This window comes from Tachyglossus aculeatus, chromosome 21 (genome assembly GCF_015852505.1).
Source record: "Tachyglossus aculeatus isolate mTacAcu1 chromosome 21, mTacAcu1.pri, whole genome shotgun sequence".
NCBI lineage: Eukaryota > Metazoa > Chordata > Mammalia > Monotremata > Tachyglossidae > Tachyglossus > Tachyglossus aculeatus.
In genome coordinates, this window is record NC_052086.1 from 14,753,774 (window position 1) to 14,780,637 (window position 26,864).

Consider the following 26,864-nt stretch of genomic DNA (forward strand, 5'->3'; position numbering starts at 1 on the left):
TCTTTCTCCCTCCCTCCAGGCTCGGGTCTCCTGCCTTCAAGACATCTCCATCTGGATGTCTGCCCGCCATCTAAAACTCAATATGTCCAAGACTGAACTCCTTGTCTTCCCTCCCAAACCCTGCCCTCTCCCTGACTTTCCCGTCACTGTAGACGGCACTACCATCCTCCCCGTCTCACGAGCCCGCAACCTCGGTGTCATCCTCGACTCCGCTCTCTCGTTCACCCCTCACATCCGATCCGTCACCGAAACCTGCCGGTCTCACCTCCGCAACATTGCCAAGATCTGCCCTTTCCTCTCCATCCAAACCACTACCTTGCTGGTTCAATCTCTTAACCTAACCCGACTGGATTACTGCATCAGCCTCCTCTCTGATCTCCCATCCTCCTGTCTCTCCCCGCTTCAGTCTATACTTCATGCCGCTGCCCGGATCATCTTTGTGCAGAAACGCTCTGGGCATGTTACTCCCCTCCTCAAAAATCTCCAGTGGCTACCAGTCAACCTACGCATTAGGCAGAAACTCCTCACTCTCGGCTTCCAGGCTGTCCATCCATCCCCTTGCCCTCTCCTCCCTCACCTCCCTTGTGTCCTTCTCCAGCCCAGCCCGCACCCTCCGCTCCTCTGCCGCTAATCTCCTCCCCGTACCTCGTTCTCGCCTGTCCCGCCGTCGACCCCCAGCCCACGTCCTCCCCCTGGCCCGGAATGCCCTCCCTCTGCCCATCCGCCAAGCTAGCTCTCTTCTTCCCTTCAAAGCCCTTCTGAGAGCTCTCCTCCTCCAGGAGGCCTTCCCAGACTGAGCCCCCTCCTTCCTCTCCCCCTCTCCATCCCCCCCCCACCCTACCTCCTTCCCCTCCCCACAGCACCCGCATCTACGTTTGTACAGATTTATTACTCCATTTATTTGACTTGTACATATTTACTATTCTATTTATTTTATTTTGTTCATATGTTTTGGTTTGTTGTCTGTCTCCCCCTTCTAGACCGTGAGCCCGCTGTTGGGAAGGGACCGTCTCTATATGTTGCCAACTTGGACTTCCCAAGTGCTCTGCACACAGTAGGTGCTCAATAAATACGATTGAATGAATGAATGAATTCATTTAGATCCATCGGGGAAAAAAGCATGAACTTTTATAAATGATTGAAAGAGGGGGAGACGGAGAACAAAACCAAACATACAGATGAGGGAACTGAGGCCCAGAGAAGCTAAGTGACTCACCCAAGGTCACGTAGAAGGTAAGTGGCAGAGCTGGGATTAGAATAATAATAATGATAGCATTTATTAAGCGCTTACTATGTGCAAAGCGCTGTTCTAAGCGCTGGGGAGGTTACAAGGTGATGAGGTTGTTCCGCGGGGGGCTCACAGTCTTCATCCCCCTTCATCTCCCCCTTCTAGACTGTGAGCCCACTGTTGGGTAGGGACCGTCTCTATATGTTGCCAACTTGGACTTCCCAAGCGCTTAGTACAGTGCTCTGCACACAGTAAGCGCTCAATAAATACGATTGAATGAATGAATGGATCCCCATTTTCCAGATGAGGGAACTGAGGCCCAGAGAAGTGAAGTGACTTGCCCAAAGTCACACAGCTGACAAGTGGCGGAGCTGGGATTTGAACCCGTGACCCTCTGATTCCCAGGCCCGTGCTTTATCCACTGAGCCAGTGCTGCTTCTCAAGGAAGCCCAGAGGGGAATAGGAGGCATTTGGAACATACAACAGAAGTAAAATAGATGGCTTCTGCCTTCCAATTAATCAATTATTCGTGTTTATTGAGGGCTTACCGTTTGCAGAACACTGTACTAAGCGCTTGGGAGGGGTTCAATATGACGGAGTTGGTAGACACAATCCATTCATTCATTCGATTGTATTTATGGAGTGCTTACTGCGTGCAGAGCTCTGTACTCAGACTTGGGAGAGTACAGTATAAAAATAAACGGACACACGTCTCCCCCTTCTAGACTGTGAGCCCGTTTTTGGGTAAGGATTGTCTCTTTCTGTTGCCCAACTGTACTTTCCAAGCGCTTACTACAGTGCTCTACACACAGTAAGCGCTCAATAAATACGATTGAATGAATGAGAGACAGGGAAATCTATAATTCTATTGATCTATTTTGATGCTGATGATGCCCATCTACTTGTTTTATTGTCTGTCTCCCCCTTCTAGACAGTGAGACTGCTGTGGGCAGGGATTGTCTCTATCTGTTGCCGAATTGTACTTTCCAGGCGCTTAGTACAGTGCTCTGCACACAGTCAGCGCTCAATCAATACGATTGAGTGAGTGAATGAATGAAAGGGACTGAAAAATCATGGAAATCCCCATTCCAATTCTCACCAATACCACACAGAAGCAGCAAAGACACTCAGTGCTATTTATTGAGTGCTTACTGTATGCGCATCATTCATTTATTTAATCGCATTGACTGAACACTTACTGTGTGCAGAGCACTGTACTAAGCGCTTGAGAGAGTACTGAGAAGCAGCATGGCTTAGTGGAAAGAGCCCGGGCTTGGGAGTCAGAGGTCATGGGTTCTAATCCCTGCTCTGCCACTTATCAGCTGGGTGACTTTGGGCGCTTAGTACAGGGCTCTGCACACAGTAAGCGCTCAATAAATACGATTGATTTGGGCAAGTCACTTCACTTCTCTGGGCCTCAGTTCCCTCATCTGGAAAATGGGGATGAAGACTGTGAGCCCCACGTGGGACAACCTGATCACCTTGTATCTCCCCCAGCGCTTAGAACAGTGCTTGGTATATAGTAAGTGCTTAACAAATATCATCATCAATCGTATTTATTGAGCGCTTACTGTGTGCAGAGCACTGTACTAAGCGCTTGGGAAGTACAAATTGGCAGCATATAGAGACAGTCCCTACCCAACAGTGGGCTCACAGTCTAAAATATCATCATCAAGCGCTTAGGACAGTGCTCTGCACACAGTAAGCGCTCAATAAATACGATTGAATGAATGAGTGAATGAAAGGGACTGGAAAATCGTGGAAATCCCCATCCTAATTCTCACCAGTACCACACGGTGGCAGCAGAGACACTCAGTGCTATTTATTGAGCGCTTACTATATGCGCATCATTCACTTATTTAATCGCATTGTTTGAACACTTACTGTGTGCAGAGCACTGTACTAAGCGCTTGAGAGAGTACTGAGAAGCAGCATGGCTTAGTGGAGAGAGCCCGGGCTTGGGAGTCAGAGGTCATGGGTTCTAATCCCCGCTCCGCCACTTATAATAATAATAATAATGATAGCATTTATTAAGCGCTTACTGTGTGCAAAGCACTGTTCTAAACGCTGGGGAGGTTACAAGGTGATCAGGTTCTCCCACGTGGGGCTCACAGTCTTCATCCCCATTTTCCAGATGAGGGAACTGAGGCCCAGAGAATAATGATAATAATAATAATAATAATAATAATGGCATTTATTAAGTGCTTACTATGTGCAAAGCACTGTTCTAAGCACTGGGGAGGTTACAAGGTGATCAGGTTCTCCCACGTGGGGCTCACAGTCTTCATCCCCATTTTCCAGATGAGGGAACTGAGGCCCAGAGAAGTGAAGTGACTTGCCCAAAGTCACACAGCTGACAAGTGGCGGAGCCGGGATTTGAACCCATGACCTCTGACTCCAAAGCCCGTGCTTTTTCCACGGAGCCACGGGTGACTTTGGGCGAGTCACTTCACTTCTCTGGGCCTCAGTGACCTCCTCTGGAAAATGGGGATGAAGACTGTGAGCCCCACGTGGGACAACCTGATCACCTTGTATCTCCCCCAGCGGTTAGAACAGTGCTTGGCACATAGTAAGTGCTTAACAAATACCATCATCAAGCGCTTAGGACAGTGCTCTGCACACAGTAAGCGCTCAATAAATACGATTGAATGAATGAATGAAAGGGACTGAAAAATCGTGGAAATCTCCATTCCAATTCTCACCAGTGCCACACGGTGGCAGCAGAGACACTCAGTGCTATTTATTGAGCGCTTACTGTGTGCGCATCATTCATTTATTTAATCGCATTGACTGAACACTTACTGTGTGCAGAGCACTGTACTAAGCGCTTGAGAGAGTACTGAGAAGCAGCATGGCTTAGTGGAAAGAGCCCGGCCTTGGGAGTCAGAGGCCTGGGTTCTAATCCCTGCTCTGCCACTTATCAGCTGGGTGACTTTGGGCGCTTAGTACAGTGCTCTGCACACAGTAAGCGCTCAATAAATACGATTGATTGACTGATTGATTTGGGCAAGTCACTTCCCTGGGCCTCAGTTCCCTCATCTGGAAAATGGGGATGAAGACTGTGAGCCCCACGTGGGACAACCTGATCACCTTGTATCTCCCCCAGCGCTTAGAACAGTGCTTGGTATATAGTAAGTGCTTAACAAATATCATCATCAATCGTATTTATTGAGCGCTTAATGTGTGCAGAGCGCTGTACTAAGCGCTTGGGAAGTACAAATTGGCAACATATAGAGACAGTCCCTACCCAACAGTGGGCTCACAGTCTAAAATATCATCATCAAGCGCTTAGGACAGTGCCCTGCACACAGTAAGCGCTCAATAAATACGATTGAATGAATGAGTGAATGAAAGGAACTGGAAAATCGTGGAAATCCCCATCCCAATTCTCACCAGTACCACACGGTGGCAGCAGAGACACTCAGTGCTATTTATTGAGCGCTTACTATATGCGCATCATTCACTTATTTAATCGCATTGATTGAACACTTACTGTGTGCAGAGCACTGTACTAAGCGCCTGAGAGAGTACTGAGAAGCAGCATGGCTTAGTGGAGAGAGCCCGGGCTTGGGAGTCAGAGGTCATGGGTTCTAATACCTGCTCTGCCACTTATAATAATAATAATAATAATGATAGCATTTATTAAGCGCTTACTGTGTGCAAAGCACTGTTCTAAACGCTGGGGAGGTTACAAAGTGATCAGGATCTCCCACGTGGGGCTCACAGTCTTCATCCCCATTTTCCAGATGAGGGAACTGAGGCCCAGAGAATAATAATAATAATAATGATAATGGCATTTATTAAGTGCTTACTATGTGCAAAGCACCGTTCTAAGCACTGGGGAGGTTACAAGGTGATCGGGTTGTCCCACGTGGGGCTCACAGTCTTCATCCCCATTTTCCAGATGAGGGAACTGAGGCCCAGAGAATAATAATAATCATCATCATCATCATAATAATGACATTTATTAAGCGCTTACTATGTGCAAAGCACTGTTCTAAGCGCTGGGGAGGTTACAAGGTGATCAGGTTGTCCCCCGTGGGGCTCACAGTCTTCATCCCCATTTTCCAGATGAGGGAACTGAGGCCCAGAGAAGTGAAGTGACTTGCCCAAAGTCACACAGCTGACAAGTGGCGGAGCCGGGATTTGAACCCATGACCTCTGACTCCAAAGCCCGTGCTTTTTCCACGGAGCCACGGGTGACTTTGGGCGAGTCACTTCACTTCTCTGGGCCTCAGTTCCCTCATCTGTAAAATGGGGATGAATCGATCAATCAATCAATCGTATTTATTGAGCGCTTACTATGTGCAGAGCACTGTACTAAGCGCTTGGAAAGTACAAATTGGCAACACATAGAGACAGTCCCTACCCAACAGTGGGCTCACAGTCTAAAAGATGAAGATGAAGACTGTGAGCCCCACGTGGGACAACCTGATCACCTTGTATCTCCCCCAGCGCTTAGAACAGTGCTTGGCACATAGTAAGTGCTTAACAAATACCATCATCAAGCGCTTAGGACAGTGCTCTGCACACAGTAAGCGCTCAATCAATACGATTGAATGAATGAATGAAAGGGACTGAAACATCGTGGAAATCCCCATTCCAATTCTCACCAATACCACACGGTGGCAGCAGAGACACTCAGTGCTATTTATTGGGCGCTTACTGTATGCGCATCATTCATTTATTTAATCTCATTGACTGAACACTTACTGTGTGCAGAGCACTGTACTAAGCGCTTGAGAGAGACTGAGAAGCAGCGTGGCTCAGTGGAAAGAGCCCGGCCTTGGGAGTCAGAGGTCATGGGTTCTAATCCCTGTTCCGACACTTATCAGCTGGGTGACTTTGGGCAAGTCACCTCACTTCTCTGGGCCTCAGCGTGGCTCAGTGGAAAAAGAACGGGCTTTGGAGTCAGAGGTCATGGGTTCAAATCCCGGCTCCACCACTTGTCAACTGTGTGACTTTGGGCAAGTCACTTAACTTCTCTGGGCCTCAGTTTCCTCATCTGTAAAATGGGGATGAAGATTGTGAGCCCCACGTGGGACAACCTGATCACCTTGTAAATTCCCCAGCGCTTAGAACAGTGCTCTGCACATAGTAAGCGCTTAATAAATGTCATTGTTATTATTATTATAAAATGGGGATGAAGACTGTGAGCCCCACGTGGGACAACCTGATGACCTTGTATCTCCCCCAGCGCTTAGAACAGTGCTTGGCACATAGTAAGTGCTTAACAAATACCATCATCAAGCGCTTAGGACAGTGCTGTGCACACAGTAAGCGCTCAATAAATACGATTGAATGAATTACCATCCTCCCAGACTAAGCCCCCCTTTTCCTCTGCTCTTCCTCCCCTCCCCATCGCCCCAACTCCCTCCCTCTGCTCTATCCTCCTCCCCACCCCGCAGCACTTATGTATATATGTACCTATTTATTATCCTATTTATTTTATTATTGATGTGCATATAGCTATAATTTCATTTATTTATATTGTGCTATTTATGACTGTGTACTTGTTTTGTTTTGTTGTCTGCCTCCCCCCTTCTAGACTGTGAGCCCGTTGTTGGGTAGGGGTTGTCTCTGTTGCCGAATTGTACTTTCCAAGCGCTTAGTACAGTGCTCTGCACACAGTAAGCGCTCAATAAATTCGATTGTGTGAATGAATGAGTGAATTCAATATAGCAGAGTCGGTAGACATGTACCCTGCCCACAAGGAGCTTACAGTCTAGAAGGGGAGGCAGGCATGAAAATAATCAATCAATCGTATTTATTGAGCGCTTACTGTGTGCAGAGCACTGTACTAAGCGCTTGGGAAGTACAAGTTGGCAATATATAGAGACAGTCCCTACCCAACAGTGGGCTCACAGTCTAAAAGAAATTTCAGATAGGGACATAAGTAATTTTATGTTACTTGTACTGATGTCTGTCTCCCCCACTCTGGACTGTGAGCTCGTTGTGGGTGGGGAATGTCACTGTTTATTGTTGTATTGTACTCTCCCAAGCGCTTAGGACAGTGCTCTGCACACAGTAAGCGCTCAATAAATATGATTGAATGAATGAATGACATAGAGAAGCAGCGTGGCTCAGTGGAAAGAGCCCGGGCTTGGGAGTCAGAGGTCACGGGTTCAAATCCCAGCTCTGCCACTTGTCAGCTGTGTGACTTTGGGCAAGTCAGTTAACTTCTCTGGGCCTCAGTTCCCTCATCTGTAAAATGGGGGTGAAGACTGTGAGCCCCACGTGGGACAACCTGATTACCTTGTAACCTCCCCAGCGCTTAGAACAGTGTTTTGCACATAGTAAGCACTTAATAAATGCTATTAAAAAAATACGTGCTGTAGAGGGTGGGGGGTGAATAAAGGGTACAAATCCAAGTGCAAGGATGATGCAGAAGGGAGGGGGAATAGTGGAAATGAGGGCTTAGTCGAGGAAGGCCTCATGGAGGAGATGGGATTTTAGTAAGGCTTTGAAGGTGGGGAGAGTGATGGTTTGTTGGATATAATAGCGCTTACTGTGTGCACAGCACTGTGCTAAGCGCTTGGGAAGTCCAAGTTGGCAACCTATAGACACGGCCCCTACCCAACAGCGGGCTCCCAGTCTAAATCGCTTCACTTCTCTGTGACTCAGTTGCCTATCTTCCCCTCCCCACAGCACCTGGATATATGTTTGTACGTATTTATTACTCTATTTTATTTTTACCTATTTATTCTATCTATTTTATTTTATTAATATGTTCTGTCTTGTTGTCCGTCTCCCCCTTCTAGACTGTGAGCCCGCTGTTGGGTAGGGACCGTCTCTATATTTCGCCAACTTGGACTTCCCAAGCGCTTAGTACAGTGCTCTGCACACAGGAAGCGCTCAATAAATACGATTGAATGAATGAATGAATGAATAGAGGAGGGGGTGCCAGGCTAGAGGCAGGATGTGGGAAGGGGTCGGGGCAAAATAGAGGAGGTCGAGGTACATTTTTGATGTTAGAGGAGGAAAGGGAGCGTGCTGGGTGGCACTTTTGTATAGAAAAGAAGCAGCGTGGCTCAATGGAAAGAGCCCGAGCTTGGGAGTCAGTGGTCGTGGGTTCTAATCCCAACTCAGCTGCGTGATTTTGGGCAAGTCACTTCACTTCTCTGTGCCTCAGTGACCTCATCTGTAAAATGGGGATGAAGACTGTGAGCCCCACGTGGGACAATCTGATCACCTTGTATTCTCCCCAGCGCTTAGAAGAGTGCTTTGCACATAGTAAGCACTTAACAAATGCCATCATTACTATTATTATGGCAGGAAATCAGAGAGGTAAGATAGGACGGTTTGATCTCCATCCCCCCCATCTTACCTCCTTCCCTTCCCCACAGCACCTGTATATATGTATATATGTTTGTACATATTTATTACTCTATTTATTTATTTTACTTGTACATAGCTATTCTATTTATTTTATTTTGTTAGTATGTTTGGTTTTGTTCTCTGTCTCCCCCTTTTAGACTGTGAGCCCGCTGTTGGGTAGGGACTGTCTCTATATGTTGCCAATTTGTACTTCCCAAGCGCTTAGTACAGTGCTCTGCACATAGGAAGCGCTCAATAAATACGATTGATGAGGAGGAGGAGGAGGTGGATAAGCAACCACTGGAGGTTCTTGAGGAGTGGGGAAATATGTCCTGAACATTTCTGTAGAAAATGATCTGGGCAACAGAGTGAAGAATGGGGAGGGACTGAAAGCAGGAAGATCAGCAAGGAGGCTGATGCGATAGTCAAGGCGGGAGAGAATAAAGGCTTGAATCTGCATCGTAGCAATTTGGATAGAGAGGAAAGGGTGGATTTTAGCGATGTAAAGGTGGAAACAACGGGATTTGATGACACTAAATATAGTAATAATAATGATGATAGCATTTATTAAGTGCTTACTGTATGCAAAGCACTGTTCTAAGCACTGGGGAGGTTACAAGGTGATCAGGTTGGCCCACGGGGGGCTCACAATCTTCATCCCCACTTTACAGATGAGGGAACTGAGGCCCAGTGAAGTGACTTGCCCAAAGTCACACAGCTGACAAGTGGCGGGGCGGGGATTTGAACCCATGACCTCTGACTCCAAAGCCCGGGCTCTTTCCACTGAGCCACGCTGCTTCGCTAATGTGGACTGAATGAGAGAAATGATTTAAGGATAATGCCCAAGTTATGGCTTGTGAGACAGGGAGGTTGGTGGTGCTGTCTACAGTGAGGAAAAGTCAGATGCAGGACAGGGTTTGGGTGGGAAGAGGAGGAATTCTGTTTTGGACAAAACTGCAAATGATACATGAATTGTTTACAATGAAGTAATAATGGTATTTGTTAAACTGTGAGTCCAGCATTCATTCATTCATTCATTCATTCATTCATCCATTCATATTTATTGAGCGCTTACTGTTCATTCATTCATTCAATCGTATTTATTGAGCGCTTACTGTGTGCAGAGCACTGGACTAAGTGCTTGGGAAGTACAAGTTGGCAACGTATAGAGACGGTCCCTACCCAACAGCGGGCTCACAGTCTAGAAGGGGGAGACAGACAACAAAACAAAACATGTGGATAGGTGTCAATACCATCAAAATAAATAGAATTATAGCTATATATACATCATTAAGAAAATTAATAGAACGGTAAATGTGTACAAGTAAAATAAATAGAGTAATAAATCTTTACAAACCTATATACAGGTGCTGTGGGGAGGGAAAGGAGGTAGAGCGGTGGGGATGGGGAGGAGGAGAGGAATAAGGGGGCTCAATCTGGGAAGGCCTCCCAGAGGAGGTGAGCTCTCAGGTGGTACAACCTGATCACCTTGTACCTTCCTCAGCGCTTAGAACAGTGCTTTGCTGATAGTAAGTGCTTAACAAATGCCATCATTATTATTATACCCTCTCCAGTGCTTAGAACAGTGCTTTGCACGTAGTAAGCACTTAACAAATGCCATTATTATTATTACCTTGCATCTCCCCCAGTGCTTAGAATAGCACTTGACACATAATAAGCGCTTAATCAATGCCATTACTACTATTTTATTAACAAAGACCATTATTCATTCATTCCATTTAAATACCACAAAAAGAAAAGAGACTGGACAGAGGCACATGAGGGTCAGGGCTGAACGTGGTGGGGGGGAATCTTCCTGGTTGCAGCATGGAAATAATAATAATAATAATAATGGCATTTATTAAGCACTTAGTATGTGCAAAACACTGTTCTAAGCGCTGGGGGGGATACAAGGTGATCAGGTTGTCCCACGGGGGGCTCACAGTCTTAATCCCCATTTTGAGGGAACTGAGGCACAGAGAAGTGAAGTCTTCTAGACTGTGAGCCCGCTGTTGGGTAGGGACCGTCTCTATATGTTGCCAACTTGTACTTCCCAAGTGCTTAGTACAGTGCTCTGCACACAGTAAGCGCTCAATAAATACGATTGAATGAATGAAGTGACTTGCCCAAAGTCACACAGCTGACAACTGGTGGAGCCGGGATTTGAACCCCTGGCCTCTGACTTCAAAGCCCGGGCTCTTTCCACTGACCCACCTTGCTTCTAAGAGCACAGGCTTTGGAGTCAGAGGTCATGGGTTCAAATCCCCGCTCCGCCACTTGTCAGCTGTGTGACTTTGGGCCAGTCACTTCACTGCTGTGGGCCTCAGTTACCTCATCTGGAAAAGGGGGATGAAGACTGTGAGCCCCCCGTGGGACAATCTGATCACCTTGTAACCTCCCCAGCGCTTGGAACAGTGCTTGGCACATAGTAAGTGCTTGATAAATGAGAAGCAGTGTGGCTCAGTGGAGTCAGAGGTCATGGGTTCAAATCCCAGCTCCGCCAATTGTCAGCTGTGTGACTTTGGGCAAGTCACTTCACTTCTCTGGGCCTCAGTTCCCTCATCTGGAAAATGGGGATGAAGACTGTGAGCCCCCCGTGGGACAACCTGATCACCTTGTAACCTCCCCAGCGCTTAGAACAGTGCTTGGCACATAGTAAGTACTTAATAAATGCCATCATTATTAGAATTATTATAAATGCGCTTGATGATGGTATTTGTTAAGCACTTACTATGTGCCAATCACTGTTCTAAGCGCTGAGGGAGATACAAGGTGATCAGGTTGTCCCACGTGGGGCTCACAGTCTTCATCCCCATTTTCCAGATGAGGGAACTGAGGCCCAGAGAAGTGAAGTGACTTGCCCAAAGTCACCCGTGGCTCAGTGGAAAGAGCCCGGGCTTTGGAGTCAGAGGTCGTGGGTTCAAATCCCGGCTCCGCCACTTGTCAGCTGGGTGACTTTGGGCAAGTCACTTCACTTCTCTGAGCCTCAGTGACCTCATCTGGAAAAGGGGGATGAAGACTGGGAGCCCCCCAGGGGACAACCTGATCACCTTGTAACCTCCCCCAGCGCTTAGAACAGTGCTTGGCACGTAGTAAGCGCTTAATTAATGCCATTATTATTATTATTATTGCGCAGGCGCCCAGCCGCCTCAGCCCCTCAAGACTACAATTCCCGAAAGCCCCGGCCTCGTCTCCCTCGCGCGCACGCGCGCGCGCCCCCCGCGGCCCCGTTAATGACGTCACGACGCACGGCCGCGGGGCGGGGGGAGGGGGGAGCCCAGGGCGCAGGCGGCTTGCTTCGGCCCCGTCCGCCTCTTCGGCCGCACCATTCTCGCGTTCCCCCCCCCCCCCCCCAACCTCCAGAGACCCCGGCGGTAAGTGGTGCGGCCGGGATCCCCCCCCGCGCGGAACCTACCATTCCGGGGGGCTACGTTGCCGGCTTAGGAGGAGCTCTACCACTGCGCGGGCGCCTGGGGGCGCGAGAGGGAGGGCTCTGGGAGGTTAGCCGGATCCTACCATGGGCTGGGGGAGCGCGGGGGGGGGGGGGGGGAGAAGAGGTGGACGGTACCACTCGTCCTGCCCCCCCCACACCCCAAGAATCAATGGAGGGTAATTTCTCCTCAGAGCGTGTCGTGTTGTGTGGGGGTGACTGTCCTCCCCGCTGATGCCCCCCCACCCCAAGATCAATGGAGGATAATTTCTCCTCAGAGCGTGTCGTGCTGTGTGGGGATGACTGTCCTCCCCCCTCCCCACACCCACACCCCAAGATCAATGGAGGGTAATTTCTCCTCAGAGCGCGTCGTGTTGTGTGGTGGTGACTGTCCTCCCCGCTGATGCCCACTGTTGGGTAGGGACCGTCTCTATATGTTGCCAGCTTGTACTTCCCAAGCGCTTAGTACAGTGCTCTGCACACAGTAAGCGCTCAATAAATATGATTAATGAATGAATGAATGATGCCCCACCCCAAGATCAATGGAGGGTAATTTCTCCTCTGAGCGCGTCGTGTTGTGTGGTGGTGACTGTCCTCCCTGCTGATGCCCACTGTTGGGTAGGGACCCTCTCTATACGTTGCCAACTTGTACTTCCGAAATGCTTAGTACAGTGCTCTGCACACAGTAAGCGCTCAATAAATAGGATTGAATGAATGATGCCCCACACCCACACCCCAAGATCAATGAAGGGTAATTTCTCCTCAGAGCGTGTCGTGTTGTGTGGTGGTGACTGTCCTCCCCGCTGATGCCCACTGTTGGGTAGGGACCGTCTTTATATGTTGCCAGCTTGTACTTCCCAAGCGCTTAGTACAGTGCTGTGCACACAGTAAGCGCTCAATAAATAGGATTGAATGAATGAATGATGCCCCACACCCACACCCCAAGATCAATGAAGGGTAATTTCTCCTCAGAGCGTGTCGTGTTGTGTGGTGGTGACTGTCCTCCCCGCTGATGCCCACTGTTGGGTAGGGACCGTCTCTATATGTTGCCAGCTTGTACTTCCCAAGCGCTTAGTACAGTGCTGTGCACACAGTAAGCGCTCAATAAATAGGATTGAATGAATGAATGATGCCCCACACCCACACCCCAAGATCAATGGAGGGTAATTTCTCCTCAGAGCGCGTCGTGTTGTGTGGTGGTGACTGTCCTCCCCGCTGATGCCCACTGTTGGGTAGGGACCGTCTCTATATGTTGCCAGCTTGTACTTCCTAAGCGCTTAGTACAGTGCTCTGCACACAGTAAGCGCTTAATAAATATGATTGAATGAATGATTCCCCACACCCACACCCCAAGATCAATGGAGGGTAATTTCTCCTCAGAGCGTGTTGTGTGGTGGTGACTGCCCTCCCCGCTGATGCCCACTGTTGGGTAGGGACCGTCTCTATATGTTGCCAGCTTGTACTTCCCAAGCGCTTAGTATAGTGCTCTGCACACAGTAAGCGCTCAATAAATATGATTGAATGAATGATGCCCCACACCCCAAGATCAATGGAGGGTAATTTCTCCTCAGAGCGTGTCGTGTTATGTGGTGGTGACTGTCCTCCCCGCTGATGTCCACTGTTGGGTAGGGACCGTCTCTATATGTTGCCAACCTGTACTTCCCAAGCGCTTAGTACAGTGCTGTGCACACAGTAAGCGCTCAATAAATATAAATGAATGAATGAATGAATGATTCCCCCCCCACCAACCCGGAGATCAGTGGAGGATAATTTCTCCTCAGAGCTTGTCATGTTGTGTGGTGGTGACTGTCCTCCCGCTTCCCCACACTCCCACCCCAAGATCAATGGAGGGTAATTTCTCCTCAGAGCGAGTCGTGGTGTGTGGTGGTGACTGTCCTCCCCGCTGATGCCCACTGTTGGGTAGGGACCGTCTCTATATGTTGCCAACTTGTACTTCCCAAGCGCTTAGTACAGTGCTCTGCACACAGTAAGCGCTCAATAAATATGATTGAATGAATGAATGAATGATGCCCCACCCCCCCACCCCCACCCCAAGATCAATGGAGGGTAATTTCTCCTCAGATTGTGTTGTGTTGTGTGGTGGTGACTGCCCTCCCCGCTGATGCCCACTGTTGGGTAGGGACCGTCTCTATATGTTGCCAACTTGTACTTCCCAAGCACTTAGTACAGTGCTGTGCACACAGTAAGCGCTCAATAAATATGAATGAATGAATGAATGATTCCCCCCCCCCCCCCCCGCCCCCAACCCAGAGATCAATGGAGGATAATTTCTCCTCAGAGCTTGTCGTGTTGTGTGGTGGTGACTGTCCTCCCTACTCCCCACACCCCCACCCCAAGATCAATGGAGGGTAATTTCTCCTCAGAGCGCGTTGTGTTGTGTGGTGGTGACTGCCCTCCCCACTGATGCCCACTGTTGGGTAGGGGCCATCTCTATATGTTGCCAACTTGTACTTCCCAAGCGCTTAGTACAGTGCTCTGCACACAGTAAGTGCTCAATAAATAGGATTGAATGAATGAATGAATGATGCCCCACACCCCCACCCCAAGATCAATGGAGGGTAATTTCTCCTCAGAGCGTGTCATGTTGTGTGGTGATGACTGTCCTCCCCGCTGATGCCCCCCAACACACCCCCACCCCAAGATCAATGGAGGGTAATTTCTCCTCAGAGCGTGTCGTGTTCTGTGGTGGTGACCGTCCTCCCCGCTGATGCCCACTGTTAGGTAGGGACCGTCTCTATATGTTGCCAGCTTGTACTTCCCAAGCGCTTAGTATAGTGCTCTGCACACAGTAAGCGCTCAATAAATAGGATTGAATGAATGAATGAATGAATGATCACCCACACCCCCACCCCAAGATCAATGGAGGGTAATTTCTCCTCAGAGCACGTCGTGTTGTGTGGTGGTGACTGCCCTCCCCGCTGATGCCCACTGTTGGGTAGGGACCGTCTCTATATGTTGTCAACTTGTACTTCCCAAGCGCTTAGTACAGTGCTCTGCACACAGTAAGCACTCAATAAATAAGATTGAATGAATGAATGAATGATAACCCCCCCACCCCACCCCCCCCGCCAAAACCCACAGCCTAAGATCAATGGAGGGTAATTTCTCCACAGAGCATGTCCTGTTGTGTGGTGGTGACGGTCCTCCCCGCTGATGCCCACTGTTGGGTAGGGACCGTCTCTATATGTTGCCAACTTGTACTTCCCAAGCACTTAGTACAGTGCTCTGCACACAGTAAGCGCTCAATAAATAAGATTGAATGAATGAATGAATGATGCCCCCCCCACCACACCCACACCCCAAGATCAGTGGAGGGTAATTTCTCCTCAGATTGTGTTGTGTTGTGTGGTGGTGACTGTCCTCCCCGCTGATGCATCACCGCCCTGCCCTCCAGGGGCTTCCAGTGGTGGGTGGGAGGGCCCCACCCCGCCTGGGAAGAGGGCCCAGGCAGGCCCAACAGCCTGCAGGGAGGAAGGGAAGGAGGAAGGGCGGGCAGCCTTGGGCTAGTAGCAGCAGGAAGAAGAATGTTAGCATTTATTAATGATAGCATTTATTAAGCACTTACTATGTGCAAAGCACCTTTCTAAGCGCTGGAGAGGTTACAAGGTGATCAGGTTGTCCCACGTGGGGCTCACAGTCTTAATCCCCATTTTCCAGATGAGGGAACTGAGGCCCAGAGAAGTGAAGTGACTTGCCCAAAGTCACACAGCTGCCAATTGGTGGAGCCGGGATTTGAACCCATGACCTCTGACTCCAAAGACCGGGCTCTTTCCACTGAGCCACGCTGCTTCTCTAAGCGTGGAAGAAGAGGAGGAGGAGATGGGGAAGGAGAAGGGAACTGCCCCTTGCGGGAGGTCAGACCAGGCCCACCGACCCCCAGGCCTCCAGCACCTCTCTGGGCCTCGCCCCCCATTCCTGGGCCTACCTGAGCAAAGAGGATGATGCTCTTCATCCTCTATATGTTGCCAACTTGTACTTCCCAACCGCTTAGTACAGTGCTCTGCACACAGTAAGCGCTCAATAAATACGACTGAATGAATGAAAGGAGGAGGAGGCCCAGGGGCCAAGAGAGCAGGCTATAATGATGGCATTTATTAAGCGCTTACTATGTGCAAAGCAGCCTGTGTGCAGTCTTCTAGACTGTGAGCCCGCTGTTGGGTAGGGACCGTCTCTATATGTTGCCAACTTGTATTTCCCAAGTGCTTAGTACAGTGCTCTGCACACAGTAAGTGCTCAATCAATATGACTGAATGAATGAATGAAAGGAGGAGGAGGCCCAGGGGCCAAGAGAGCAGGCTATAATGATGGCATTTATTAAGCGCTTACTCTGTGCAAAGCAGCCTGTGTGCAGTCTTCTAGACTGTGAGCCCGCTGTTGGGTAGGGACCGTCTCTATATGTTGCCAACTTGGACTTCCCAAGCGCTTAGTATAGTGCTGTGCACACAGTAAGCGCTCAATAAATGTGACTGAATGAATGAAAGGAGGAGGAGGCCCAGGGGCCAAGAGAGCAGGCTATAATGATGGCATTTATTAAGCGCTTACTCTGTGCAAATCAGCCTCTGTGCAGTCTTCTAGACTGTGAGCCCGCTATTGGGTAGGGACCGTCTCTATATGTTGCCAACTTGTACTTCCCAAGCGCTTAGTACAGTGCTCTGCACACAGTAAGCGCTCAATAAATACGACTGAATGAATGAAAGGAGGAGGAGGCCCAGGGGCCAAGAGAGCAGGCTATAATGATGGCATTTACTAAGCGCTTACTCTGTGCAAAGCAGCCTGTGTGCGGTCTTCTAGACTGTGAGCCCGCTGTTGGGTAAGGACCGTCTCTCTATGTTGCCAACTTGTACTTCCCAAGCGCTTAGTCCAGTGCTCTGCACACAGTAAGAGCTCAGTAAGTACGATTGAATGAATGAATGAAAGGAGGAGGAGGCCCAGGGGCCAAGAGAGCAGGCTATAATGATGGCATTTTTTTTATTAAGCGCTTACTATGTGCAAATCAGCCTGTGTACAGTATTCTAGACTGTGAGCCCGCTGTTGGTTAGGGACCGTCTCTATATGTTGCCAACTTGTACTTCCTGAGCGCTTAGTACAGTGCTCTGCACACAGTAAGCGCTCAATAAATACGACTGAATGAATGAAAGGAGGAGGAGGCCCAGGGGCCAAGAGAGCAGACTGTAATGATGGCATTTATTAAGCGCTTACTATGTGCAAAGCAGCCTGTGTGCAGTCTTCTAGACTGTGAGCCCACTGTTGGGTAGGGACCGTCTCTCTATGTTGCCAACTTGGACTTCCCAAGCGCTTAGTCCAGTGCTCTGCACACAGTAAGCACTCAATAAATGTAAAATGGGGATTAAGAGTGTGAACCCCACGTGGGACAACCTGATCACCTTGTATCCCCCCAGCGCTTAGAACAGTGCTTTGCACATAGTAAGCACTTAATAAATGCCATCAAAAAATAAATAAATAAATACGATTGAATGAATGAAAGGAGGAGGAGGCCCAGGGGCCAAGAGAGCAGACTATAATGATGGCATTTATTAAGCGCTTACTAGGTGCCAAGCAGCCTATGTGCAGTCTTCTAGACTGTGAGCCCGCTGTCGGGTAGGGACCGTCTCTATATGTGGCCAACTTGTACTTCCCAAGCGCTTAGTCCAGTGCTCTGCACAGAGTAAACGCTCAATAAGTATGATTGAATGAAAGCACTGTTCTAAGGCCACCCTGCTCCCTCCGGGCTCACCTTCTCCCACCTGGGCTCTTCCTTTCTCTCCACAGATGGGCACGAGTATCCCGTTTCTGGGACAAGCGCCTGTTTCCCCCACTCATTCCTTCCTTTGAGGTAAGAGAACTGGCAGCGCGGCTCAGTGGCAAGAGCGCGGGCTTGGGAATCAGAGGGCGTGGGTTCTAATCCCGGCTCCGCCGCTTATCATTCATTCATTCAATCGTATTTATTGAGCACTTACTGTGCGCAGAGCGCTTGGGAAGTACAAGTTGGCAACATATAGAGACGGTCTCTACCCAACAACGGGCTAACAGTCTAGAGGGGGAGACAAGAAACAAAACAAGTAGACAGGAGTCAATACCATCAGAATAAATATAATTATAGCTATATACACATCATAAATAAAATAAATAGAATAGTAAATATGGACAAGTAAAATAAATAGAGCAGTAAGTCTGTACAAACATATCCAGGTGCTGTGGGGAGGGGAAGGAGGTAGGGCAGGGGGGATGGGGAGGAGGAGAGGAAAAGGGGGGCTCAGTGTGGTTAGGCCTCTTGGAGGAGGTGTGCTCTCAGTAGGGCTTTTGTCAGCTGTGTGGCTTTGGGCAAGTCGCTTCACTTCTGTATGCCTCAGTTATCTCATCTGTAAAAGGGGGGTGAAGACTGTGAGCCCCCAGTGGGACAACCTGATCTCCTTGTAACCTCCCCAGGGCTTAGAACAGTCTTTGGCACATAGTAAGGGCTTAACAAACACCGTTATTAACTGGCCTCAGGACCCCGGGGGTCTCTCTCTCTTTTCTTTCTCTTTCTCTCTGTGTCCCGCTTCCCAGCTCTCCTTCCCAGACTCAGTGGCTCGGGCCTCCGATGTGTTCCCAGGTGGCCCCGGCCGGAGGATGCTGCTGGCAACAATGTTGGCGAGTGGCCCCTGGCGGCCCCTGCTCCGGCGTCTCCCCTCGCCCACTCTTCGCTTCCACTCTACCTCAGCTACCGACGTGCACCATGCGGAGTTGGCCCGGGAACGATCCAAGACCGTAACCTCCTTCTACAACCAGTCGGCCATTGACGTTGCAGCCGAGAAGGTTTTTTGTTCTTTTTTTTTTAATGGTATTTGTTAAGCGCTTACTATACGCCCCGAGCACTGGGATAGATACAAGATCTCCAGGTCCCGCGTGGGGCTCCCAGTCTTTATCCGCGTTTTACAGATGAGGTAGCTGAGGCAACGGAAAGCTGAGGCAACAGAAAAGTGCCTCAGACTGGTCCAGGGTCACACGGCAGACAAGTAACGAAGCCAGGATTAGAACCCAGGCCCTTCTGATTCCCAGGCCCGGGCTCTACCCACTAGGCCAGGCTGCTTCTAGGTGTGCCGCGGGCTCTGGGCTGGTTTGAGGTTTAGATAAATTTGTGGATTTAGTGGACCAGAGTGGGAAGTAGAGAGAAAAGCTGGGGGTGGCAGGAGCAGGATTCCAAAGCATTAGTCTGGATGTCCAGATGTTACTCTCCTTCTCAAAAATCTCCAGTGGCTGCCTGTCAACCTACGCATCAAGCAAAAACTCCTCACTTTCGGCTTCAAGGCTGTCCATCACCTCACCCCCTCCTCCCTCACCTCCCTCCTCTCCTTCTCCAGCCCAGCCCACACCCTCCGCTCCTCTGCCGCTAACCTCCTCACTGTACCTCGTTCTCGCTTGTCCTGCCGCCGGCCCACGTCCTTCCCCTGGCCCGGAATGCCCTCCCTCCACACATTCATTCATTCATTCATTCAATCGTATTTATTGAGCGCTTACTGTGTGCAAAGCACTGTACTAAGCGCTTGGGAAGTACAACTGGGCAACATATAGAGATGGTCCCTACCCAACAGTGGGCTCACAGCCTAGAAGGGGGGAGACAGACAACAGAACAAAACGTATTAACAAAATAAAAGAAATAGAATAGTTAATATGTTAGAAAAGTGCTGGCAAATAGGACCCTAATTCGTGGTGGAGGGGGGGAGGTCAGTCAGTCAGGCCCGAGCCCGGGAGGCCTCCTCACCTGAGCGCTCTCCACTTGACCATTGACCAGCAGGAGGAAGACACACATCCGCCAAACTAGCTGTCTTCCTCCCTTCAAAGCCCTACTGAGAACTCACCTCCTCCAAGAGGCCTTCCCAGACCGAGCTCCCTTTTCGTCTCCTCCTCCCCATCTCCCCCGCCCTACCTCCTTCCCCTCCCCACAGCACCCGTATATATGTTTGTACCGATTTATTACTCTATTTATTTTATTTGTACCTGTTTACTATTCTATTTATTCTGTTAATGATGTGCACTTAGCTTTAGTCCTATTTGTTCCGACGACTTGACACCTGTCCACATGTTTTGTTGTCTGTGCCCCCCTTCTAGACTGTGAGCCCGCTGTTGGGTAGGGACCGTCTCTATATGTTGCCGACTTGTACTTCTCAAGCGCTTAGTGCAGTGCTCTGCACACAGTAAGCGCTCTCTAAATATGATTGAATGAATGAATGTCCCGCAGGGGCCTCCTCCCACAGGTCCTCCAAGCCTTCTGAAGCCACTTTTGGAGACAGCAGAGTGGACTAGATGACCCCAGGGGCGACATTTTGTCTGTCCTTGTGTCACATCAGCTGAGTGTAGCAGAGGGGCATCAGAGCTCACTCTGCTTCTTCCCCCAGGCCTCAGTCCGACTCACCCCGACAACAATGCTGTATTCTGGGCGATCACAGGATGGCAGCCATCTGCTGGTAAGAGGCCCCAGAACCTGGGCATCCAGTCCACTGCACCCTCCCCGGAGTAATTCGTCCTAACCGCCCCGATCTCCCGTGCCTTCCAGAAAAGTGCCCGATACCTCCACCACGAGCTCCCCGTCCGCATTGCTCACCGGATCAAGGGTTTTCGGAGTTTGCCGTTCATCATCGGATGCAACCCCACCATTCTCCATGTGGTATGGCCCTGTCTGGTTGTGGGAGAGGCCGAGGGGGGTAGGGTGCAGACCCCCAGACTGCCAGGGAAGCGGGAGAACCCCTCCACTCTGTGGGGGGAGGAGGGAGAGAGCCCTGCAAAATCTCAGGTAGAGAGTGATAGCGGAAAGTGAAAGTAAAAAAAAAATGGTCATACTGGTTGAGAAGAGAACGGGAAAGAGAAACGATCGGAAGTCTGGGATGGGAGAGGAGTGTAGGGGAAGTGCGAGGGACAGAGGCGAGGAGGTGGGGCAGAACTGGCCTTCTCTGGGTGGAAGAATGAAGAGAAACTGTCAGTCTTGTGGTTTAGGGACACAGAGAGAGAGTAGCTGTTAGTCTGGAGGGGAGTGGGGAGAAGCCGTCTCTGGGTGGCCTAGTCGAAAGAGCATGGGTTTAGGAGTCTCTTCTCTCTTAATTGATAAGCTTGAGATCCTGTAAGCTCGTTGTGAGCAAGGAATGTGTTTGTTATATTTGTGGTATTGTTCTCTCCCAAGTGCTAAGTACAGTGCTTTGCACACAGCAAGCGCTCAATAAATTGATTGAATCAGAAAACCCGGGTGCTAATCCCATCCCCACTTCCTGTCCACTGGGTGACCTCGGGCAAGTCACTTGACTTATCTATGCCTCGGATACCTCATCTGTAAAACGGGGATTGAATCCTCCGATTTAGACTGTGAGCTGTATGTGGAACAGGACTGTGCCCAACCCCAGCGCTTATTACAGTGCTTGGCGTATAGTAAGTGCCGTGAAAAAATACCACTAAAAATAAAAAGGAGGAGACAAAGGAAGACAAGGAAGCAGAAGGGGAAGGACGCAATTACTGGGGGTGGCGGGGGAGTCGGAGAGCAAGGTGGACTGGAAGTTTGGATGTGAGAGAGATGCTGCCAGGCTCAGTTGAGAGAGGAGAGGAGGAACAGGAAGAGGGAAAAGAATCGGATTACTGGGGAAATGAATGGGAATTAGGTGTGGTCACAGACTCGAGGAGGACTCAGAGTTGTCAGAGTGAAGAGAGATCTCCGTATGCTGACGGTGGAGTTGAAGGAAAATGGCTGAAGTGGGGAGGATGTCGTTTGGACAAGAGATTGTGGAAACAGAGGGAAACCGTTTGGAGGTGGAGCAGGAGCTGGGGGAGGCAAGGAATAGTTAGATCTGGAGGAAGTAAGAGAAAAGAACGAGGGCGTAGGAGAGAGGTGAGAGACAAACTGTCGAAGAGTTGTAGAAATAGAGGAAAATCTAGGAAACCTGGGGAAAATAGATTCAGTGTTGGGGAGGTGGACATAACTGGGCTTTGGGCCACTTTTGAGAAAAACCAATCCATCAGTAATATTCATTGTGATCCTACCATGGGCAGGGCACTTTTTTAAGCACTGGGGAGAGTACACTAGAACTAGAAGAAAGGATCCCTGCCCTTAGGACCTTATAACCTAGTTGGGGGGACGGATGGTAAATGAAGTATGTATGTAGATAAGGGTGGGATTACCAGGTGCTTATACTTTTTGGAGTGGAAGTTGGGAGTGAGATTCATTCAATTGTATTTATTGAGTGCTTAATGTGCGCTTGGGAAGCACAAGTTGGCAACATAGACGGTCCCTACCCAACAGTGGGCTCACAGTCTAGAAGGAGATGAGAAACTTCCAAAATCTCGGCCCAAAGCGTCATCCCGGTTGGCTTGTTCCCTAGACGCTAGAGGTGCCCCCCCCATCTCCCCTCCTCCTGTTGTTCTCCTTTCAGCATGAACTCTACATCCGGGCCTTCCAGAAGCTCAGTGATTTTGCCCCGGTGAGAAATCCTGCAGGTGGAGGGGGAGCTGAGTCTCTAGGATGTGGAAGGGACACCGGGGGTCGGGGGGAAGACCCCTGGGGCTGAGTTCTTGGGGGAGGGAGGGGCCCAGGAGCCACCCCTCTGGGGACCACTGCTGCTCTCCCCTTCCCTCCCCGCCTCACTCCACCTTTCTACCCTTTTTTCCTCCTTCCCTCCCTCCCTGCCTCTCTTCTCAGATCAAGGATCAGGCGGCTGAGGCTCAGTACTGTCAGCTAGTGCGCCAGCTCTTGGATGACCACAAGGATGTGGTGACTCTGCTGGCCGAAGGGCTGCGGGAATGCCGAAAGCACATCCAGGTCAGAGGTCCAGAGGAGCGAGGGGACGGGCCGCCCGGGACTCCACCGGAAGGCAGAGGTTGACGGGGAAAGCCGTGGGGCGGGCCGGGGAGGGGGAGAAGGCGCAGAATTCCTGGGTTCTCATCCCGGCAGGATGAGAAGCTGGTCCGATATTTCCTGGATAAAACTCTGACCTCGCGGCTCGGAATTCGAATGCTGGCAACTCACCACCTGGCCCTCCATGAAGACAAGGTGCCTGGGGCTGAGGGCGGGACACCTGGCTTCTGAGGGAAAGTCGGGCGAGGGACGGAGGATCCTTAGATTCCGGGCAGTGTCTGGAGGCGGCCGAGGGCAGAAGGCTGAGATTCTGGCGGCGGCCGGTGAGGAGTGGGTGACTGTGAGAGCCGCCACCGGACTGGACGAGGCCCCGAGGAGCCACGTGGGTCAGGCGGGGTGAGGGGAGGACAGAGCCTCCCGGGAGGAAACACGAGTCGGAGGCCCAAGCAGATGGTGTCTGAGCCAGGAAAACTTGGAGTCACATGAATCTCGGTCGGGACGGGGAGGGAGTCGGTCAGAAGGAAACAGAGACACCTGTTTCCTAAATCGAGGCGGCGGGGGCTGGGAGAAAGGAACCGGTTCGGGCAACCCGATCCGATAACGATGTGTCTCCGCAGCCGGACTTCGTCGGCATCATCTGCACCCGCCTCTCCCCAAAGAAGATTATTGAGAAGTGGGTGGATTTTGCCAGGTGAGAGGGGAAGGAGCCCCCGGGTTCCCGAGCCCCGGCCCTGGGTTTGTGGAGCCGGGAAGGGGTGGACGGGGAAAGCGGAAGGCCCGGCCCAGTCTGAAAGGGAAGTGAGTCGGGTGTGGAGGGGACAACTGGGGCCCGAGGGGCGGGGTGTGAAGCCAGGGGAGACCGGGATTGCTCACAAGTCATCATCATCAATCGTATTTATTGAGCGCTTACTGTGTGCAGAGCACTGTACTAAGCGCTTAGCACTGTACTAAGCGCTTTAGTTCTGCTCCCTGCCCCCCCAGCCCAAGCCAGGCTGCTTTGGTCCTCATCAGCTGATTTCCTAGAGCGGGGCAGAAGTGGAGAGCGGCTTAGTTCCCGCCGTTGCCCCCCTCCCTCCCCCGCAACCACCCTCCTCCCCGCAGGCGCCTGTGTGAGCACAAGTACGGGAATGCCCCGCGGGTCCGGATCAACGGGCACGTGGCCGCGCGGTTCCCGTTCATCCCGATGCCGCTGGATTACATCCTTCCCGAGCTGCTGAAGAATGCAATGAGGTGAGCGTCCTGCCTTCCCCGTGCTCCGGACTTCTCCAGTGACCAGAACTCCTGGGTGTGGGGGCGGGGGGGATTGGGGCTTTGGGGGGGCCTAGAGGATAGACTACCAGCCTGAGAGTCCGAAGGACCCTGGTTCTAATCCCGGCTCCTCCGTCATCTGCTAGGTGACCTTGGACAAGTCATTTCACTCTAGAAGCGCTACTTAGACAAGCAGCGTGGCTTAGTGGAAAGAGCCCGGGCTTGGGAGTCAGAGGTCGTGGGTTCTAATCCCGGCTCTGCCACTTGTCAGCCGTGGGACGTCGGGCACGTCATTTAACTTCTCTGTGCCTCAGTTACCTCATCTGTAAAATGGGGATTAAGACTGAGCCCCATGTGGGACAACCTGATTACCTTGTATCTACCCCGGTGCTTAGAACACATAGTAAGGGCTTAACAAATACCATCATTAATCCCGGCTCCACCACATGTCTGCTGTGTGACCTTGGGCAAGTCACTTAACTTCTTTGAGCCTCAGTTACCTCATCTGTAAAATGGGGATTAAGACTGTGAGCCCCATGTGGGACAACTTGATCACCTTGTATCCACCTCCAGCGCTTAGAACAGTGCTCTGCACATAGTAAGCACTTAACAAATGCCATCATTATTATTATTATTATTATCATTATTATAATTACTTCTCTGCGCCTCAGTTACCTCACCTGTAAAATGGGGAGCTCTGTGTGCAAGGGGACTGTGTTCAACCCGATTTATCTTGTATCTACTCCAGCGCTTAGTACGCTGTTGGCACAGAGTAAGCCATTAACAAATATGACTATTATTACTGTTATTATTAGATTGGGACCTGGGAAACGGGAGCCAGGTGAGCTGGAACGGGGAGACTGGAGCCAAGGGGTCGGAGCTGGGAACTGGAGTGGGATGGGTGGAGCTGAGAGCCTGGAGCTGGGATGCCAGAGTCTGCTGGGGATGGAGCCGGGACACTGGATCTGAGGGACGGATGGAGGCGGGAGGTGTCTCCGACCCGCCTCTGGCGTCGGAAACCCTCCCCCTTCCTATCCGCCGATGACTCTCCCCATCTCCTCCAAGAGGCCTTCCCAGACTCGATCCTCATTTCCACTTCTCCCACTCCCTCCTTGGATTTGCAGCCTTTTCACCCCTCCCTCAGCCCCCCGGCACTTCTGTCCATATCTGTAATTCATTTATCCGAATGCCCGTCTGTCTCCCCCCTTGAAACTCTAAGCTCACTGCGGGCAGGGAACGGACCTTCCAACTCTGTTACACTGACCTCTCCCAAGTGCTTGGTACCGCGCTCTGCGCACAGTAGGCGCTCAATAAATACGATCGATGGATCGATTGGGAGGTCCAACTCCCCCGTCTGGTCTCCCCGCCCAGGGCGACGATGGAAAGCCACCTAGACACTCCCTACAACGTCCCCGATATCGTCATCACCATCGCGAACAATGACGTTGACCTGATCATAAGGTGTGAGCCCAGACGCGGGAGCTGGGGTGTTGGTCGGGGGCGGGCAAGGGGGGTGTCGCCCCCCCACCTCCCCCCAGCTTCTGGCGGAGGGAAACGGGGGCCGGCGGCGAGAGCTGGGGACCAACGGGCCCGGGCTCTGTCGCTCAGGATCTCGGACCGGGGTGGGGGCATCCCCCACGCCCACCTGGAGAAAGTCATGGATTACCACTTCACCACGGCGGAGGCCAGTGCCCAGGACCCCCGGATCAGCCCTCTCTTTGGCCACATGGACACGAACAGCAATGGCCAGACGGGCCCCATGCACGGGTGAGGCTCTTCCCCAGAGCTAGCTGCCGCCCGCGGTCTGCTTGGCAGCAGTGGGCCGACCCACACGCAGCCACCTCCCCCTCCCCTGTCCCTTTGTCTCCTCTCTCTCTCTCTCTCTTTCTCTCCTCCGTCTCTGCGTGTCTTCCCCTCCCCGCAGCTTTGGCTTCGGCCTGCCCACGTCCCGGGCCTATGCGGAGTATCTGGGCGGCTCCCTGAGGATCCAGTCCCTCCAGGGCATCGGGACGGATGTTTACCTCCGGCTCCGACACATCGACGGGAAGGAGGAAAGTTTCCGGATCTGAGGTCCCGGATCCTTGCGGAGCTTCTCCCTCCGGCCTCCGGCCCCGGGGCCTTGAGGGCTCGCTGGACTCCTCCGGATCCCTCCTTCCCCGCCCAAATCTTCCCTGGGGCTCGGGGGGAACACCCCGCTCCCCTCCACAGTGCGTACCCACAATACACACACACACCCCCTCTTCTCCCCTTCCCGGATCTCTTCTCCAGGGTCCTCACGTGACCCTGGACCTAACGCTCTCTCATCCCTCCAAGATTGGCCGGACACTTTTCCTTCTCCACCTGCCCCAGCCCTGGTGTCCTCAAGAGCCATGGCTAACAGGTCCACTGGCCACTTGTGACCCGTGGAAACCCCTCGGCCCTCCACCTTAGTTAACCTTCTACTTCCACCAATGCCCCTGTCCTTCACAACCACCACCTCCCGTAAACACACCAGCCTGGGCACTGCCCTCTGGGTACTCAGGCACCCTCCCCTGCTTCTCCTGACCCCCTCCCTCTCCCACCCGGGAGAGTCTGGGGTTGGAAAGGGTGACACCGGCTCCGTTCCCCACCCCTTCCCACCCCCCCGCCATCTCTCAGGCTTGTCCATTCCCAAGCGGGGGCCGGGAGAGCAGGGTCCTCTCAGCCACCGCCTTTCAGGTTTGCATTTCCGTTCGAGGGCTGGGGCTCCGGCTCCACCCTTGTTACTATGGGGGGGGCCGCCCCCATACCTCTTGCTCGGTTGATTAAAGTGCACATTTCGAAAGCCC

General features: G+C 51.3%; 1 protein-coding gene across 3 annotated transcripts; it reads left to right on the top strand.

The window, feature by feature from the left end:
- Nucleotides 1-1,215: 1,215 nt before the first annotated feature.
- Nucleotides 1,216-26,864, top strand: BCKDK (branched chain keto acid dehydrogenase kinase). 3 transcript variants are annotated; one of them, XM_038763397.1, is made up of 13 exons: nucleotides 1,216-1,233; nucleotides 17,766-17,829; nucleotides 18,543-18,791; nucleotides 20,372-20,440; nucleotides 20,530-20,640; nucleotides 22,388-22,435; nucleotides 22,654-22,773; nucleotides 22,906-23,004; nucleotides 23,427-23,500; nucleotides 23,911-24,039; nucleotides 25,429-25,518; nucleotides 25,666-25,824; nucleotides 25,982-26,864. In XM_038763397.1, the coding sequence occupies exons 3-13, from the start codon at nucleotides 18,606-18,608 to the stop codon at nucleotides 26,124-26,126; spliced, it is 1,230 nt and encodes a 409-aa protein (XP_038619325.1). In that variant the 5' UTR covers nucleotides 1,216-1,233; nucleotides 17,766-17,829; nucleotides 18,543-18,605; the 3' UTR covers nucleotides 26,127-26,864. The 3 variants fall into 3 exon arrangements, with proteins under 3 accessions (XP_038619325.1, XP_038619326.1, XP_038619324.1); XM_038763398.1 differs by lacking the exon at nucleotides 1,216-1,233 and adding an exon at nucleotides 11,882-11,919 and having other exon boundaries at nucleotides 18,589-18,791; XM_038763396.1 differs by lacking the exon at nucleotides 1,216-1,233 and adding an exon at nucleotides 11,888-11,919.